Source organism: Melospiza melodia, chromosome 14 (genome assembly GCF_035770615.1).
Source record: "Melospiza melodia melodia isolate bMelMel2 chromosome 14, bMelMel2.pri, whole genome shotgun sequence".
Lineage (NCBI taxonomy): Eukaryota > Metazoa > Chordata > Aves > Passeriformes > Passerellidae > Melospiza > Melospiza melodia.
In genome coordinates this window covers 20,054,035-20,071,433 of record NC_086207.1, presented here as the reverse complement: position 1 = coordinate 20,071,433, position 17,399 = coordinate 20,054,035, and the positions used below count along the sequence as shown (strand labels likewise).

Below are 17,399 nucleotides of genomic sequence, written 5' to 3'. Positions count from 1 at the left end.
CATTGACCAGCCTCCGAAAAATGCCCCTGTGTGCCCCAGATCCCCCTGGAAACTCCTGCCTTGGCTCACCCCTGGTTTTTAGCAGAGTGTTTGTGGAGTGCCTGGGTTTGAGCAGCAGAGAGAACTGGAGCACATTCCACAGCCCTGGGTAGCAGGAGGATGTGGAGCACCAACTTCCCTTCATTCTCCCCCAAATGGTCATGGGACAAGAGGCTTTGGTGTAGTGTAATAGAAAGAAATAGTGTAGCTTGGTCCTAGGAAAGGCAGGAATAGGTGAGCAGTAAGAACAAGAAACCAAGCATTTGTGGAAATAGAATGGAGCAGCTCAGGAGCAGCTCAGGACCCTCACCTGAGTGCCTGTGTTGATGTGTGGAACTGTGATCTCATCAGACAGGAGGGACAGGGAGCTGTTGTTGTCTCTGCTGCTCTGCAGTGCTGGCACATGGGCATCAGTTCGTGTTCTGTGTGTGTCTCTGTGTGTTAGGATGCTAATGGCAACAGAATGGTGAGTGGAGGATCTGTTGTCTGCATTAATCAAACACAAAGCTGGCACAAGGGTCAGGAAGGCTCCTCTTCCCTGAGTGGAAGAGGTGGGGCAGTCATTCAGAAAAACATTCCTTGGAATATCAGCTTGAGACGCTTCACAGGAGAAGTTTGGCCAAAGCCATAGGAATGAACTCTGCATGCCCATAATTTTCACAGCTGACTTGTAAGAAATTCCTTCTCCAAGCTGTTTTCCTGTGAGAAAACTCTTGGACTCTGTTGTTAATAATTCAGTGTTTGGAAAATCTGTTTGTTTCTCACAATGTTGTACTGTCAGTACTTTGCAATACAGAGTAAAAGCGCAGGCTGCAGCTTTCTGCCCTCTGGAAAAACGTGCTCCTTGACCCCTGTCTGGGAGAAGGATCTATTCTTTGGTAATACCTTTCCCTAAATAAGTTACATTCAGACATTCATGCACTCACATAACTCATATAATTAAGAATAGGTACTTCTGTTGCCCTGCTCTAAGCAGCTAAGCAATACAGTTATTTTAATTTATGTACTTCAGCTTGTTGTGTTTTCAGGGCCAGTTTTGCTCTGAATCTATGAATCCATAAAAATGTCAGAGAGTTTGGTTTGTCCAGGTCAGGCTGTAAGTTCCAGGAAGGTTTCACGACTGTCCAGCTGATGAAGCTGTGTCTGTGCTCTGTAGAAACGTTTACAAGTGTTTTCTCAGACTGTGTTTGTGCACATTATTTATGTTTCTTGTCAAACTATTTACAGAAATGGGAAACCCGCTGGAGAAGGCGGCTTTGGTAAATGCAAGGGGAAATAGTTTTAAAAATAGAAGTTCCCTGGTGTTAACAAATAGAAAATAATGTTTTTACCTAAATGTATTGACTTTGAGATCTAAACATGAGAAATGCTTTGGATATGTGAAATCAGTGGGTACCGATGTTTTTGCAAGGCAGACAGTGCAGCAAGGGAAGGTTTGCTGTGCTCCTCGCTGTCACTGGGGCAGGGTCTGTGCGTGGGGAGCTGATGTTTGTCTGTCTGTGTTCGTGCCAGGGCAGCACAACTACCTGTGTGCCGGCAGGAACGACTGCATCATCGACAAGATCCGCAGGAAGAACTGCCCCGCGTGCCGCTACCGCAAGTGTCTGCAGGCGGGCATGAACCTGGAAGGTAACAGCCCTGCCGGCCGGGCTGCTGGGGCTGCTGCTGGGGAAATGATGGGGAAACTGCTGGGGAACTGCTGGGGAACTGCTGGGGGCAGCTTCAGTCCGCGCTGCATTCTCTGGGCATTGTACGGCGACACAGCAGGGCTCGTGCTGCGCCTTCTCCTGTGTGTGCTCACTTGCTGGCCCTGTGTGTCCAGCACAAATAAGGCACGCACACAAACAGGGGCTGTTCTCCATCCCTGTCAGCACGTCTCGTGGCTTTTTCATGGAATGTGGGACAGCAGAACTCCAGGAGAACACCTGGAGGGAGGGGTGACACCTGTGGGAGGGTGTGCTGTCTGAGTGACCTGGCTCTGAGACCATGGACAGGGATGGGAGTGGGGATTGCATCTTCCAGCTTAGGAAAATTGAAATACTTCTGTTCATGCTGTGGATGCTTCTTAAATATCTGACAAAATCTATCTGGAAAGTGTTGGTTAAACATTTCAACATACCGCCACATCATTGTTCTCTGCTGAGTCCTGAATGACTCCTGAGAATCTGAAGGCCACATCAACCAGAGATTTAGCAGCACTTGTAAAAAGGCATAAAGCACTTTTATTAGTGTCAGCTTCATTTTATGTTTGCTATTTTTCCCTGAGCAGCAGAGATTAACGGAGCACTTACTGGTGCAGTTATCCTGGTGTTACGTGTGTGATCAAAATTGTCAGATAAAATAAAAATGTCAAAGATGTATTTGTCAGCTCCAAGGATGAACAGAATTTCATTTCAGTCAGTGCTAACATCCTTGGTGAGGTGTAAGTGATAAGTTAAAGAGATCAACGAAGCACAGACTGGTGGGGAGAGGGAAACTTTTATGACTGAGAGGGAAAAGGAATCTAGAAACTCAGGAGCACAAAATGGAAGAACCCTGAGTAATGTGATGAAAACAGTAGTGTTTGTTTTCAGTAGTGAACCCTGAAAACAAGGATTTTTGGGACAGATCTGAACAGATGGAGAAGTGGTCATGCAGAAAAGCAAACTGGGAGGCAGCATAAAGTGCAGAACAGACTAAAATCCAGTTTATCTTTTCTATTTTAGTGTCACAGTTTAGGAATGACTGATGTTCCAAAGAGAATTAAATTTGCATGTTTTTTAGACAGTAATTTCTTTCTGAAAAGTCCCCAGCTGCATCCCCAGTGCATGAACAATGGTTGAAGCAAACCAGTGGAAGGTCAGAAGAGACCCCAGTGTCCAGCCCATCCATCCTTGGGCCCCATGCACTCTCCTGGCTTCCTGCTGGACTTTTTCCAGGAGCCTGCCCTGTTTTGGGTTTCTCTCAGTTTCTGGTGCCTGCAGTGGATCTCACTGTTAGCTATTGGGTAGAAAATGAATTTATATTTAAATTAATTCATTCATTCATTCTATCATGCAGTATTTTAATTGACCCATTAAAAGTGGCTCTTTCTAGTCACTTGATAATTTTCTATTTGTGTTTTTTATAATCATTAAGGTTGGAAAAGACCTCGGGTCCATCAGTCATCCTTTTAGCCCTGCATATCATCCTTTTCTGGAACTTTCTTTATTCTATTGCATGGTTTTTGGGGTGTAGGGGACTGGAAAAACATCAAACTGTCAGGCTGCAGGTACCAGAGATTTACAGAGCACAAAGATGATATTTTGTACTCCAGCCTTTATTTCCTTGAGTTCTCATTTCCGCTCCCACTGTTAATTGGTGTTCCTTGGCACCCTCTCCCTTTGTGGTGTGCTGGAAGAAAAGATTTATTGTTAAGTTTTATGCCTGTAAAAAAACAGTCTCATAATTTTTTTGGCTTTTCATGCTGCATTTTACAGTTAAACTTGGCAATTAATTAGTTTTTTCTGCAGTCTTCGCTTGGAATTTGTTTCAGTTTTTTGAGGAATTTTTATATTTTTCCAGTTCTTTGCCCTGCAGCGGGCTGGCTCTGGCTGCCAGGGGAGGAGGGCAGTGCCTGGGGGCCCTGGGGTGGTGGCAGGTCCCTCGCCCACCTGGCTCAGGCGCTGGGGCCATCTGCCCCCAGGCAGGGAGGAGGAAGCCTCTGCAGCCTGGTGGATGCCAGACTGCAGGAGCCTGGGGCTTGGGGGGGTTTTGTTTGTTTTGAACAGAAAATCTTGGATGCTTTTCTCTCCGTGCTGAGCTTATCTGTGGGGGTTATCTCCTGTAAGGTGCCCTAAGGAGCTGGCTTTAAATTAGTGGTCTTTTTATTATTGAAAATTAATTGCAAAGAAATACATTATCTCAACCTTTTTTTTTTTTTTTTTTTTTTTTTTGGGAAGTACAGCTATATATCTAAGTCAGGACTGGTAACAGCCTGATAAAAAATTCTTGCATAATAGTTTGTCTTATCAGATCTGTTTATTTTGATTATAATTTTATCAGGCTTTCTGGGCTGGAAATACTCCATCCAGGTGTCTGCAGGAAGCTGAAGGCATGTGCTTCTAAATTTAAGTCAAAGCAGTTCATTTGCTCTTCAGAACACGGATAAAGGGGCAAAAAAAAGCCAGAATATGAAAGGATTTTGAAGCAGCCATTTCAAAATTGAGACGAGAATAACAAGAAGCTCTTTGCTCCAAGGAAACAACTCTTGCTATTCCCTCATGGCAGGCTTGGCACATGTGGCCAGTCTACAAAACTTTGGGAAAAAGCAGTTTGTGCAAGGTCTGTGGAGGATTCCTTGTCGTTGGCAGTTGGTTTCTGGAGGCTCTGCTGCAGCCAGAGGTGGGAGCAGGTCCAGGAGGGGGATCTGGGGCTGCCTTGGTGCCTTTTGGGGATTCTGAACAGCTCAGGAGGGACTTGGAATGCACGACCACGTTACCTGATGCTTTTGTGGGCTGCAGATTTATCCTGGGAGTTGCAGAGCAGAAATGAGTTGATGAGCTGAGGCACCCAGGGCAGGGGCTGGGCTGGTCTGGGCTCTGTTGAACAGCGAGCGCCTTCCGTGTGGCCGCCTGCATCCAGGGAGCCAGAGCCAAGCAGGAGACTCCGTTAGGGACAAGATGCTAGTAAAATTGTTGCTCCAACTTTTTGTAGTTTACAGTTAACATCTCTGTGTGATGTTTTATTTATTTGGCGAATGAGTTTTATGGTTTAATTACGCAGCAGTGATTTATATGCAAGAGAGCTGGCAAGAGAAAAAGCTCCTCCTGCCCAACATTTTAGAAAAAAACCATTTTCCCTGGCTCAAAAGATCCAGTAACTTCTTACCCATTAAATATTTTTTTTTCCTTTCTTTTGCCTAGTTTCTATGTTTGCTATTTAAAGGAACTTTTAAAGTGTGCAGTCCTGCAGATCTTTCCAGTGGTGGCATTGAGCCTTGTATTTTAGGGTCAGCCTTGCATTTTAGGGTCAGCCTCGTAAGGTACCTGCAGACATAACTGGACATTTTGAAGCATTGGCATAAACGTGACTTTTATTAAAATGTAAGGCATTATTTTCCCTGGGAGTTTGCTTGGAACGAGTGTGAAGTTCCTGACCTTGCAAAGCGGTGCCGTGCGGGTTCCGCTGCCCTGCTGCCAGCCGCGTGAGGAGGAGAGCAGCATCTCCTCTGCCGTGTTTATCTCTGCGTGGCCGTTTGCAGCCCTCACCTGTGCCTCCCCTCCCTTTGCAGCCCGCAAGACCAAGAAGAAGATCAAGGGGCTGCAGCAGGGCGGCGCGGCGGGCGCGCGCGAGGCCCCGGAGGCGGCCGGCAGCAAGAGCATCGTGCCCGCCTCGCTGCCCCAGCTGACGCCCACCCTGGTGTCCCTGCTCGAGGTCATCGAGCCCGAGGTGCTCTACTCAGGCTACGACAGCTCCCTGCCCGACTCCAGCTGGAGGATCCTCTCCACGCTCAACATGCTGGGCGGCCGCCAGGTGGTCGCTGCGGTCAAGTGGGCGAAGGCGATCCCAGGTGAGGCACAGGGAGTGCTGCCTGCTCAACCTAAACCTGCCTTCCTGGCCTCCTGCTCAACCTAAACCTGCCTTCCTGGCTTCCTGCTCAACCTAAACCTGCCTTCCTGGCTCCCTGTCCAACCTAAATCTGCATTTCTGCCCTCAAAGATGTGCACGTGAACTGTTGGTAGTATCGGGGCTTCTTCACGGCTCAGGTGCTTCCGGAGCAGAAAAGCGGAAAAACTTGCAGATGCAAACATTTATTTACCACAAATTAGGTTAATTTATTTGAACACTTTGAATATTGAAATTCTTATTTAAATGGATATTTGTTGTAAAAGTATTACAGAGAACTATTTGTATTAGCTCTGTCTCCACCTCAGATTAACAGAATGCCAGAATGCTTTGGGTTGGAAGGACCTTAAAGCTCACCCAGTGCCATGGCAGGGACACCTTCCCCTGTCCCAGGCTGCTCCAAGCCCCAATGTCCAGCCTGGCCTTGGGCACTGCCAGGGATCCAGGGGCAGCCACAGCTGCTCTGGGCACTAAATTATGTATTGAATACTTCTAGTAATGAGGTTCTCTTGACTTCTGCAGCCCAGCATCACTGTGCTGGCTCATTGGCTCTGTGTTCATGGGTCGGTCTTTCCTGACTCCCCATCACTGTCCAGCTCCAGGGTGGAAGTCAGGGTGTTATTTTCTCTCCAGCTGTGCTCAAACTGAGTCCTACCTGGGCAAAGAGGGAGGTTTGCTGCTGTTCTAGCTCCCACCTAAAGATGCAGTGGCACACAGAAGAAGTGATGTCAGATCTCAGCCTTGGACGTGACACGTGGCACGTGTCTTGGAGAGGCCAGGGCCAAGGGGAGCTGAAGGTGTTTGTTCCTACAGAACAAAGGGCAGTGTTTATCTCCCTCTCACCCCTGTCAGTGCTCTTCACTACCTGTTCTCAAAATCCCTGGCAAAAACACCTCCGTGACGCATAGGTTGCCCAAAAATAACATCACAGAACAGGTCTGCCAAAAAAAAAGAAAAAAGCCTGATAATGAGATTTATGAGTCATAACTGTGTCTCTTTGAGCAGGGGAAATAAATTAACAGTGGGAAAGAAAGGCTGGAAAACTCAAATACTTCTGTGTCCAGCAGAGATGTGATTGGAGAGTTGTGTGGGTCTGGTGGACAAGGTGGGGCAGGTTGGGCTCAGTGATCCTGGGGGACTTTTCCACCCTCAGTGATTCTGGCATTCTGTGTCAGGGCTCTTTGCACTGGGCACTTGTGCTGAATTAGCTCAGTCTGCTCCAGGAGAGGCTCACATGCACACACTTCCTTCTGGGACAGGTTTTTGGGAGGCCATCTGGTATTCCCAGGTCCAGATTTAGATTCCATTTTATAAAACACTTCTCTGTTCATCATCTCTGCTGAGCAGAGATGTTTGTAATTAGCCAAGCCCTTCAGGTTAGGGCTTATGCTCTCAATGAAAATGCCAATCTTCTCTTTAATAGCTACATTAATAGCAACTATTCTTATCATTTTTATCTCTTTTCTTTTGTTTGCTGAGGTGGTTCCTCATGAGTGTTTAATTTGTATATCCTGCTCCCGTTGTAGCCCATCAGCCATGCTGACAGCACGCCAGCATTCCTTGCCAAACCCTTTAGCTGGGATTTCAAAATAACCTTTTCCTGGGGAGGGTTTGCGCACACATTTCAAGGTTTGACCCAGAAAGACTGGAGTCACTTTGAATCCCTTTCTTTGTCATGTGGAGGCAGAAGCTGGTCATTGCTGGGCTGTGTTTGGACCCACCAAGTCACTTACACGTTCATCCACTGGCTCTGTCTGTTGGCACAGCTTCAGGAAGCAGCTCTTCAGATGTTATGAGCTCTTTAGATGTCAGATGCTTAATAAAAATAGATAAAATCAACTTGTATTCAGGCTCTAATAATGGCTCCGTATGGCACGATGGTTTCTTGGTAAGTGTAGGCTGGATCTGATATGAGCTGGTGCTGCAGATCCAAGGCTGGTGGCATTTTCAGACTCTTTGAGGAACCAGTTGCCAGGTTTTACTCATTTCCTCCCTCTTCAGTTGGCTCTGTTCGTGCTACATGTGAGATTAGAAGCAGTTCATGCTGGTAACTAGCGCAGTGCTTATTTTGTAGGTTCAGTGTGCAATTGTTGTTGAATAAGAACAACATTTGATATTAAATCATTTATTGTCTAGCAGGCTGCTCTTGTGAAAAGGAGCTAACCCTGTTATTTTTGGAAGGCAGCCCAGGGAATTACAGTGTGTGTGAACTATAATTGTTGCCTTTGTGATGTATCTGACTGACCATCAGCTCCAGATAACCACACACATATCTACTGTGATTTTTTGTAATATTACATCTCTTTTACTCCCTGCAGTACGTGTGCACTGATAACACAGTTAACTGATAGCAGCAGTTGTGCTGCTCACAACCCTGCTCCCTTTCCAAGCCATGCAACTTTTCTGTCCTTTGTTGCCTTTTTGCAGCTGACACCCTGATCCCCCCTCCGTTTGTATTTCCCCAGGTTTCCGAAATTTGCACCTGGATGACCAAATGACCCTTCTGCAGTACTCGTGGATGTTCCTGATGGCTTTTGCTCTGGGCTGGAGATCCTACAAGCAGTCCAATGGCAACCTGCTGTGCTTTGCTCCAGACCTGATCATTAACGAGTGAGTGGGAGCTGGGCTGTGCCTGGGCTGGGTGGGGGCTGCTCGGTGCTCACAGACACCCCCAGCACCTCCCCTTCCCCCTGGTGTTCTCCAGCAGCCTGCTTTGCATTTCCCTCTAAGTCAAACGGAAGGTAATTGAGATATTAAGTGTATTTATATCCAGAAGTTTTTGTGGGAGGTGTTTGTGCTTTAAGGTTCCATATTGTGACTGTTCCTGCACCATTCACTAGAATCATTCATTTTATCAGAGCCAACACAGTCACAGCTAAAAATATGCCTGGGATGGAGAGAAAAGTTTGGCAAATTGCATAATGTTCTGTCTGTTTAGTGTATCAAAGTGGCAATATGGCCCTTGGAGTTTGCCAGAGTGAAACATTTCTGTCTGGTCTGATGGAATTAGGGCTCAAAAGACAAGCTTAAAGATGGAACAACCTGCCTGATTTATATTTTCTTGTTGAACTGTGTTGTCAACTTTCAGCAAAGCTGAATTTGGTGGAATGTTTGAACATATATTTCACCACACATCGTTTTTCTTGTACTTTTCCAGGCTTGTGTTGTGCAGTAATTCTGTGCTGTGGAAGAGGGGAAGAGGGAATTTGAGATTGTTGAGGTGGTTGGATCTTATTCGTCTGTCTCTTTTCTGGTTTTGATATGGAGGCAGTACTTTTAGCCTGCTTTGGCACAGATTAATATTTTTGGTCGTATTTCACTTCAAAATCCCAAATATTTTCTGTGTTTTAAAAAAATATAATAATTGTTACATTTTCTGTGGGATCAGCGATTTATAGTTCATCTTTATTTATTACCTTGCTTTTTTTAATTGTAAATATTTATCCAGGCTTTTATAAACTGTAATCATTGCCTCATAGTAATATTTTTTTTTTAAAAGCTAAGGAGGAGATGGCAGGTGAGGGCCCATCTGTGTCCTTGTGTTTATTAAAGTGCTAAGAATGTGTCCCTGGAGTGGAATAGTCTCTATATGGTGGAATTGAAATAATTGATGTTGTCACTAAGTGCAATAACATCTAATTTGCTGTAAGCCAGAGGTCTCCTGCTGTTTTATCAGTGGGTCAAAACCACAGAGCTTCACTGCTAGGTGTTGGAACTCTTGAAAACCCCCAGAAAGGAAAGGGTAATGCTGTTCCAGCAAACAGCAATTCCCAGATTCCTTCCAGCTACAGTTTGGTGAATCGTGGATCAGAGTGACATTTGTTTTCAATAAAACACTGAGCTGCCTGAGAGCGCTGCAGCTCCTTCCAGTGAGCTACAGGTTCTCCATAAAACTCTCTGGTCGTAACTTTTTATGTCCCATCCCTCAATAAAACAGAGCCACCTCGGGTCGAACCTGACAGACACCAAGGGAGACCTCGTGGGCAGGCAGACAGAAATGAATCCCTTGGGTTGGGTTTGTGCCCGCGTGGGGAGGTGAGCTGAGCGCTGGGGACACGGCCATGGCTGCAGAGAGGGGCAGCTGCTCCTGCCCAGTTCCCTTGGGCTTTTACAGGAGTTTAGAAACCATTTCCTGTGTTCCTGAGCTCTCAGGACTTACCCTCTTGTTCAGTAGAGTTCAATGTCTTCAGCTTCACAAAGGGAAACTCCAAGACTTGATGGTTCAGTTGGACATAACTGCACTTACTGATTGATTTCTTTATGGGATTAATTAGGCTTTCTTTAGCCTCAATCAAGCATTGAGCAGCATCAGTCCTTCGTGCATTTATCCTGGTGCCAGCCCTGTCCCAGGTGTTCCTGTGTATTTACTGCTACTTACATGGAGCAGCAACATACAGTAGCTCAGAATCTGTGGTAGGAAAGAGGATTAAATTCTCTTCTTATGTTTTAAACTGGCATATTAGTCATTTGCTCAGTCTTCTCCTAAAAATTTAATATTTATTGAATATTCCACTTTTATGTCTGTACTCCTAAAATTTATTTATTTTTTATGGAGGTATGTCTATACTAGCTGGCAATTTTATATATGTTATACGTGTTTTTATACACATACACATGAAACTTGATTCAAGCTGTTGAAAAGTTTGGCAGCTGAATAAATCTTAGGCTTTAGGCCATTATTTAGTACTTGGAAAGGGTTTAAACCTGTGATTTTGCAGTATTGTATAACTGTTTCCCCAGTTTGTGATTGAAAACATGCCCTGCTGGAGCTGGCACTGCTTCTGTCTCAGCTTTCGTCCTCTGGGTATGTCACAGGGTGCCCAAAATTACAGTGAGCACAGTGGCCGAGCACAGTGGTGTTCTTCGAGTAGCAGATGCCATTTAATTGCTGTCCAGCTGGAGACACAAGTTCCTGGAAGTCCTGGGCCCCAGGATTTGTCTCTGGTGCTGTGCTCGTCACCGCAGCTCCTTGCTGGGGGCAGTGAGGGCACGCGTTTGTGCTGCTGCTCTCGTGTGCCACGCAGGGTGGCTGTGCTGCTGCCCGGGAGCAGCAAAACAACAAGTGAGCTCACTTCTGGAAGCAGTGCTTTGGCAGTTCCCTTTTTCCCCAAAGATTTTCCCCCAGCATTCTTTTGTAACTCCTTCTGTGGAGTCGGTGCCATCTGGTTTTCAGAACAGCAGCATCTTGTTTGCTGGGCTTTGGTGCTGTGCAGCTTTGCTGAGGAAACTCAGAGCAGTGCAAAATCCCTGCCGTGCTTCCCTCGCCCACGTGTCCATTGCTGTGCCCACTGCTGTGCCCACTGCTGTGCCCATCCCTGTCCCCACTGCTGTGCCCACTGCTGTACCCGTCCCTGTGCCCACTGCTATGCCCATTGCTGTGCCCATCCCTTGTACATTCCCTGTGTCCATTGCTGTGCCCGTCCCTGTGCCCACTGCTGTGCCCACTGCTGTGCCCATTGCTGTGCCCATCCCTGTCCCCACTGCTGTGCCCATTGCTGTGTCCATCCCCATGTCCATCCCTCTGTACATCCCCCTGTCCATTCCCCTGTGTCCCTCCCCCTGTCCCTCCCCCTGTCCATCCCTCTGCCCATCCCCGTGTCCCTCCCTGTGTCCATCCCCGTGTCCATCCCTCTGCCCATCCCCGTTCCCCATTCTGCCGGGCCTGGGCTGGGCACAGGGCTGGGCATTGAGGGTGCCAGGGGGGTTCAGCTGGAGCAGCCTGCTCAGTGGTGGTGCCCAGGGAAGGCAGATGTGTGCTGTCCTCCCCAGCTCTGTGCCTGCTCCATGAGCACCCCGTGAAGGGTTCCCTGCTCTGTGTGGGACCTGTGGGGCTGGTGAGTGCCCTGGGCAGGGAGGGCAGCTGGCATCTGTGCAGGCAGAGCCCTGGGCCCTGCCCTTGTCCCAACTGTGTCCCCAGGACAGCTCCCCGTGCCAGCTGAGATCATCTGATGTGCCCTGGCCAGGATGGGGCTAGCTGGGAGCTGTTCCCAGAGCTGTGCCAGCGCTGGGACCTGGCACGGGCTGGTGAATCACCTCCTTGTGCTCTGTCAGTGGGCACGGGGCAGAGCCTGGCTGGGCACAGGGGCCGTGGCTGTTCCCATGCTCCGGGAGCTGCAGCTTGTGCAGCCTTGGCCCTGCCCAAAGCTCTGTGCCTTCCTCTGCATCCTCAGCCTCCTGCATGGGCCTGCATTCCCAGCAGGCAGAAACAAACAACAGGCTGACCCCCCTTCATAATGTTTATTTTAACCTTCTGCCCAGAAGTGGACGCAGTTTTACATGAGGAAAACTGCTGAGCCCTGGCAGAGAATGGGTTTAAATTGCTCAATGTGAAGTGTGTGAGATGCCCTTCGGTACAGCCCCGAGGGGCCAGGACAGCGTTTGCCACCTGGCTAAGTGTGGCTTTGTGCCAGGTGCCCTGAGAAATGTCCCAGAGCCCAGCAGGGCCTGACTCCTGTGTCCTGCAGCATCACTCGTGTGCTCTGCTGCTCCGTGGGGGTGGAACCCGAGCTGGGGCTGGGCTGTCCGGGCTGCTCTCAGTGCCCACAGCTGCAGCTGCAGGGGTGGCCCAGCTCCGTGGGGAAGGGATTGTCCAACAGCTGCATTTGGAAATGCTGGGGTTTTACCCTAGGGCTTGGTCTGCTTCAATGCCGTTTCAGTAGTCTGTGTTTCTATCTTTCCAAAGCCATCAGAACCCCCCTGGGTTTCGCACCTTGAGAATGGGCAAACCCTGTTCTCACTCGGGAGATTGTGAGGGAACATTGTATAATCCTCCTGAAGGTCTGAGGGAGAGAGAATGGAAGAGTGATCAGCTTTGGAGGAATTGTTGTTTCATAACCAAATCTTACTCGTAACTCCCACAGGGATCCCATTTTGTCTCTGTGTAGGTTATAATGCTGTATAGGTGACACCAAGGAAAGGTGACACGTTATTAACAAAAAATGAGGTGCTGGCATCACTGCAGAGAGATTGTGTACTCATTGCATGGAGTTTTTTGCTTTTCTTTTTCTCTACAAAAGAAAGCCCATGGAAAATCATAAATCTGTCTTATACTGTTCAGAATTAGTCTGTTCTTCATTTCCCCTCAAAACTAATTCTGCAATATTCACAGTAACCAGCGGTAAGAGCACAGATAAGCAAGATTGTTGTGTCAGATGAGGTATTAGATAAAAGCAGTTCCTGTCTTGATGCAAGGCTTCATTGAAATAGGAAAACAAAATACAAAAACATAATGTTTGTTATTCTGATTCCAAGATTTGCCTTTGCTTGTCAACATGATTTTCCATTTATGGTTAGAAACAAGTTTATTACAGTACAGAGATAATGAAGTTTAATTGCGGTGCTGGTCATTGCTTCAGGAACACAGATGGGCACAAGTATAAAGTCACTTTGAAAACTGAGGAGTTACAGGAAGATACTCCTAAATACATAAACATGCATTAAATTAGGTGCACATTTCAAAGGCATTGAAAGAATTAGAGAAATCCCAGCTCTAGTGTGGCACTCCATCGTGTTTCCCTGGGAACATGGGAGGGGAGCTCGGACTGAACTTGATTTCTGTGCCGCCTTGGTGCTGGGGCTGCTGAGAGCAGAGCTCGCTGCTGGGTCCCTGGTGCACACAGGCTCCCTTTGTCAGGGTGCCACAGGGCTCCTCCTGCCCTCGGGCCAGCACTGATCTGTGCCACCAGGGCAGCCACCTCAGGGACACCCTGGGAATGGAGCCTCCTTGCTGTGCCCTGGCTCACGTACAGCTCCTCATCTGCAGCATGGAAAACCAGAGCAGAGCGTGCAGATAGCCTGACCTTGCCCTAACTGCTGTGCTTTTATTCCTCAGGCAGAGGATGAATCTCCCATGTATGTATGAACAATGCAAACACATGCTCATGGTGGCCCGAGAGCTGTCCCGCCTGCAAGTCTCCTACGAGGAGTATCTCTGCATGAAGACCTTGCTTCTCCTCTCTACAAGTAGGTGAACAGCTCAATACCAAGCTTTTTGCTTCTGCACAAGTATGTGGTGGGTTTGCAGTAGGTATTGTGAGATAGATTTGTACAGTATGCTACATGCTGGTTTTATCTTTAGGTAGGGTATGCTGGAGTTAAACAAGTCACAGCTTAGTAAATTCTGTCTGTACTGCATGGAAGTTCAAAGGGCAGCAGCAAAAATAGTGCTTTTGGAATATACAGAAATAAACTAACCTAATCTAAGTGATTATGTGTAAATACCTTTCACAGTGTTGTTTTTCCCCTCTGTTGATAGCACTGGTAGCCAGTGACTTTGTTCTCCCCTGCCCCGTGGGGCTGCAGCTGCCTGAGGGTCTGAGCTCAGCCCAGGCTCAGCTGAAATCCAGGGACTCACAGGGCAAGGAGAGAGAGAAAGAGTGTGTGAGTGTGTGATTGTGCTGGGGTGAGTGTGTGTGAGTGTGTGTGTGTGCTGGGGTCGGTGTGAGTGTGCTGGGGTGAATGTGAGTATGTATGTGAGAGTGTGTGAGTGTGTGTGTGTGATTGTGCTGGGGTGAGTGTGTGTGTGAGTTTGTGTGACTGTGTGTTTGTGTGGGTGTGTGGGTGTGTGTGATTGTGCTGGGGTGGGTGTGTGTGTGTGTGTGTGTGTGTGTGAGTGAGTGTGAGTGTGTGTCAGTGTGCTGGGGTGGCTGTGAATTGGGCACCCCGCTCCAGCACAGCCTCTGTGTCCTGGGAAATCCCATCCCATCCCATCCCATCCCATCCCATCCCATCCCATCCCATCCCATCCCATCCCATCCCATCCCATCCCATCCCATCCCATCCCACACTCCAGGATCCCCAGGGAGCTGCTCAGGCAGGGACTGACGTGTTCCTGCCCCTGCCTGGCACGAGGGCTTTGCTTCAGAGCAGTGACAGAGGGGCCAACAGGTTTGAAAGGCAGTAGCAGAGCAAGTGAGGATTTGTCAACAGACTTTGGTACTTGTGCATCATCCTCATCAGCTGCCTTGGCTTGGAAGGGACCTGAAATGTGATGAAAAGTAAATATTGTTAAGTTTATTACACTGAAGGTGTAAGCATTCCTTATCTTTAACGTTTCCAGTGAATAATAGCATTGATTCTCATACAAAAGGCAAATTTGTTCACCTTGGGTTTTTTCTGGGTAGGAGCAGGAGGGTTGGGAGCCCCAGCACTGCTCCCATGTCAGGGCAGGGTGGTGGCTGTGGGCAGTGTGAGGGTGCCATGGCCAGTTCCCCCAGTGCCCCACCAGCCTGGCAGTGCCCAGCCCTGCCTCGCTGCCAAGCCCAGAACTGCACAAGGGCTCTTTTCAGAGGAGACTTTCAGCCTCTCATGGCCGTGGGCTTTGTAGGAACTTAAAACTTCCCTGAAACTGCAGATTTCAAACAGTTCCTGTTTGATTCTGAAATCTCTCCCAAAAATTCCTCAAGTGTTTTGGGTGTGGTGTAGGCCAGCTTTCCTCCCAGGAGCTGGAAATTTCCATGGCAGGAGTGGTGAGGAGGCAGCACTGGCAGGACTGAGCCCCTCCAGCAGCAGGGCTGGGCACGGCTGGCACTGCCCAGAGGCCTCTGCACTCCATTTCCAGTGGGAGACAATTTATATTCACGGTGCCAAGCACATACATTGTGTGAGTGGTACATCAGGGAGCTTCTGCAATTGAATAGCTGAGATTTCTATAGCTCTTTAATCCACGACTTGACAATCTGAATTTGTTTATTGTGTTTCTGTGTTAAGTTTTCCAAGAGAAGAGAAGAGGAGGAGTAAAACAGGAATCCCACACAGGTCTAGACTTGTAGCTCACGCACAGACGTAGCTCAGAGACCTTTTCCACGTGAAATATTGAAACAGTTGACAGGTTTCACCTCCTGTGTAGGCAAGACAGACAAGAGACTTCATTCCAGAATCTCTCAGATGCTGACAGTGCGAGGCAGGTTGGATTTCCTAAGGAAGGCAATGTGCTCTCTGTCCTGCTCTCCTGCTTTTGGTCACCTTTGTCTCAGCTCTTTCTCTTCTCTGTCTTCAACTCTTTCACTTCCCCAAGGTGATCGGAGGCCTCAGGGGAAGCAGCTGAAGGACCTCTGGAGTCCCCGTGCTCCATTAGTCCAGGCTGGCCTGTGCAAGGACCATGCCCACAGGAGGAGATGGGCACGGGGACTTCAGCTGGGTTTGAATGCCCAGGCTCTGATTTCTGTCCCAGCTCCTTGCCTGCCCAGCCCTGCCCCAAACAAGCTGTGTCCATGCCCAGTTTCCCATGGCTGGTGCAGTGTTTGTTGTCCCCTCTGTCGCTGCCTGGCCTCGTTACTTGATCCATGTCAGGAGGCTCAGAACCAGATGATCTTTCAACATCCTTTCCAAGCCAAGCCATCCTGTGATCCTGCCCTTGCTCTTCCCTGGGCACACAGAATTTTTAAGGAACCTTCCCAGTGTCACATTTCCCCAGGCCTGAAGAGCGCAGGAGCTCCAGCCTTGGTGCTTCTCCATCAGGGTGCTTCCAGGGCTGGGTGTTGTTTCCTCCATGGTCCAGTTCCCCTCCTGCTGTTTTTTGGTGGAATACCTTTGGAGGTTATTTTTTGTTTTGCAGCAGGCCTGTGCTTTGTGTTCAGCTGGTCGCTGTCCCACCCTGCTCTCTCCTTGTCTCTCTGCTGTCATTTCAGTCAGTCCAAGTCCTTTTCCTTTTGCTCATATTTATAGAATCACAGAATAGTTTGGGTTGGAACGCACCTTAAAGCTCATCTTATTTCATCCTGTTCTTAAAACTTCCAAGGATCCAGGAGCAGCCACAGCTTCTCTGGGCACCCTGTGCCAGGGTCTGCCCACCCTCACAGGGAAGAATTCCCTATTTTACCCTAAATTTCCCCTCTTGCTCCTTGTCCTGTCACTCCAGCTCCTGATGAAGGTTCCCTCTCCGTGAAACTAATGTAAGAGAGCTTAAAGAGCTTAAGAGTTCAGTTTGGCAGTGTTGTAAAGTGGGTGTCCATGTTGCAGTTCCCAAGGAGGGCCTGAAGAGCCAGTCCCTGTTTGAGGAGATCCGCATGACGTACATCAAGGAGCTGGGCAAGGCCATCGTCAAGAGGGAAGGGAACTCCAGCCAGAACTGGCAGCGATTTTATCAACTGACTAAACTGCTGGACTCTATGCATGATGTAAGTCCTGACAGGAATGCTGCGGGCATTCCAGAGAAATACGTTTGGGGCGGGGACAGCGAGCTCCTCCAGCTCTTTTTATTTAAAGAGATGAATATCAGGGAGGAGGAGGAGGAGGAGGTCATGCTCCTCTGCTGTCTCACGAAGGGCAAATTGAGAGCCTTGAGCATGGTCCTCTCAGGCTGCCTCTGCAGTGCAATCCACAGCAATTAATTGTATAATTAATCTCATTTTCAGTCTCTGCCGTTTTTAAAAATCACATTGCTTTAAAAAGGAGGAGCTCAGGAGCTGTAACTGACTTTGCAGTAGAAGCAGAAATGTGGCATTTAAAAACAGTCTTATCTCAGAGCCCAAGAACTAAAGAGTTTATGGAATAGTTGGAAATTCTATTAAAACAATGCCTCAGCAGTATGTGTGGTGTTAGCAATGATCTAATTTTGAAGGAATCTCCAATTCAGACCGTCTCCTTTGGCAGTTTAATACTAATTACACATGTAGCACAAAGCAGTGTTTAAGACAACGGTAACTTTGAGACCTCAAAATTACTGTTTTTTTTTTTTTCTTGTAACTGTACCAAGCACCTGGAAAGATCTCATTTAGCTTACCCATGTGTGCGTTATTTATCTGCTGGAATGGGAATTGGTACCAGATCTCCTC

General features: G+C 48.0%; 1 protein-coding gene across 1 annotated transcript in view; it reads left to right on the top strand.

The window, feature by feature from the left end:
* The window catches only part of NR3C1 (nuclear receptor subfamily 3 group C member 1), a 61,022-nt gene that overhangs the window by 39,260 nt on the left and 4,363 nt on the right, over positions 1-17,399 (top strand). The window contains exons 4-8 of the mRNA XM_063169112.1: positions 1,552-1,668; positions 5,291-5,569; positions 8,091-8,235; positions 13,457-13,587; positions 16,585-16,742. Of these exons, the coding sequence (XP_063025182.1) occupies positions 1,552-1,668; positions 5,291-5,569; positions 8,091-8,235; positions 13,457-13,587; positions 16,585-16,742 (830 nt within the window). The remainder of the gene's footprint in view (positions 1-1,551; positions 1,669-5,290; positions 5,570-8,090; positions 8,236-13,456; positions 13,588-16,584; positions 16,743-17,399) is intronic.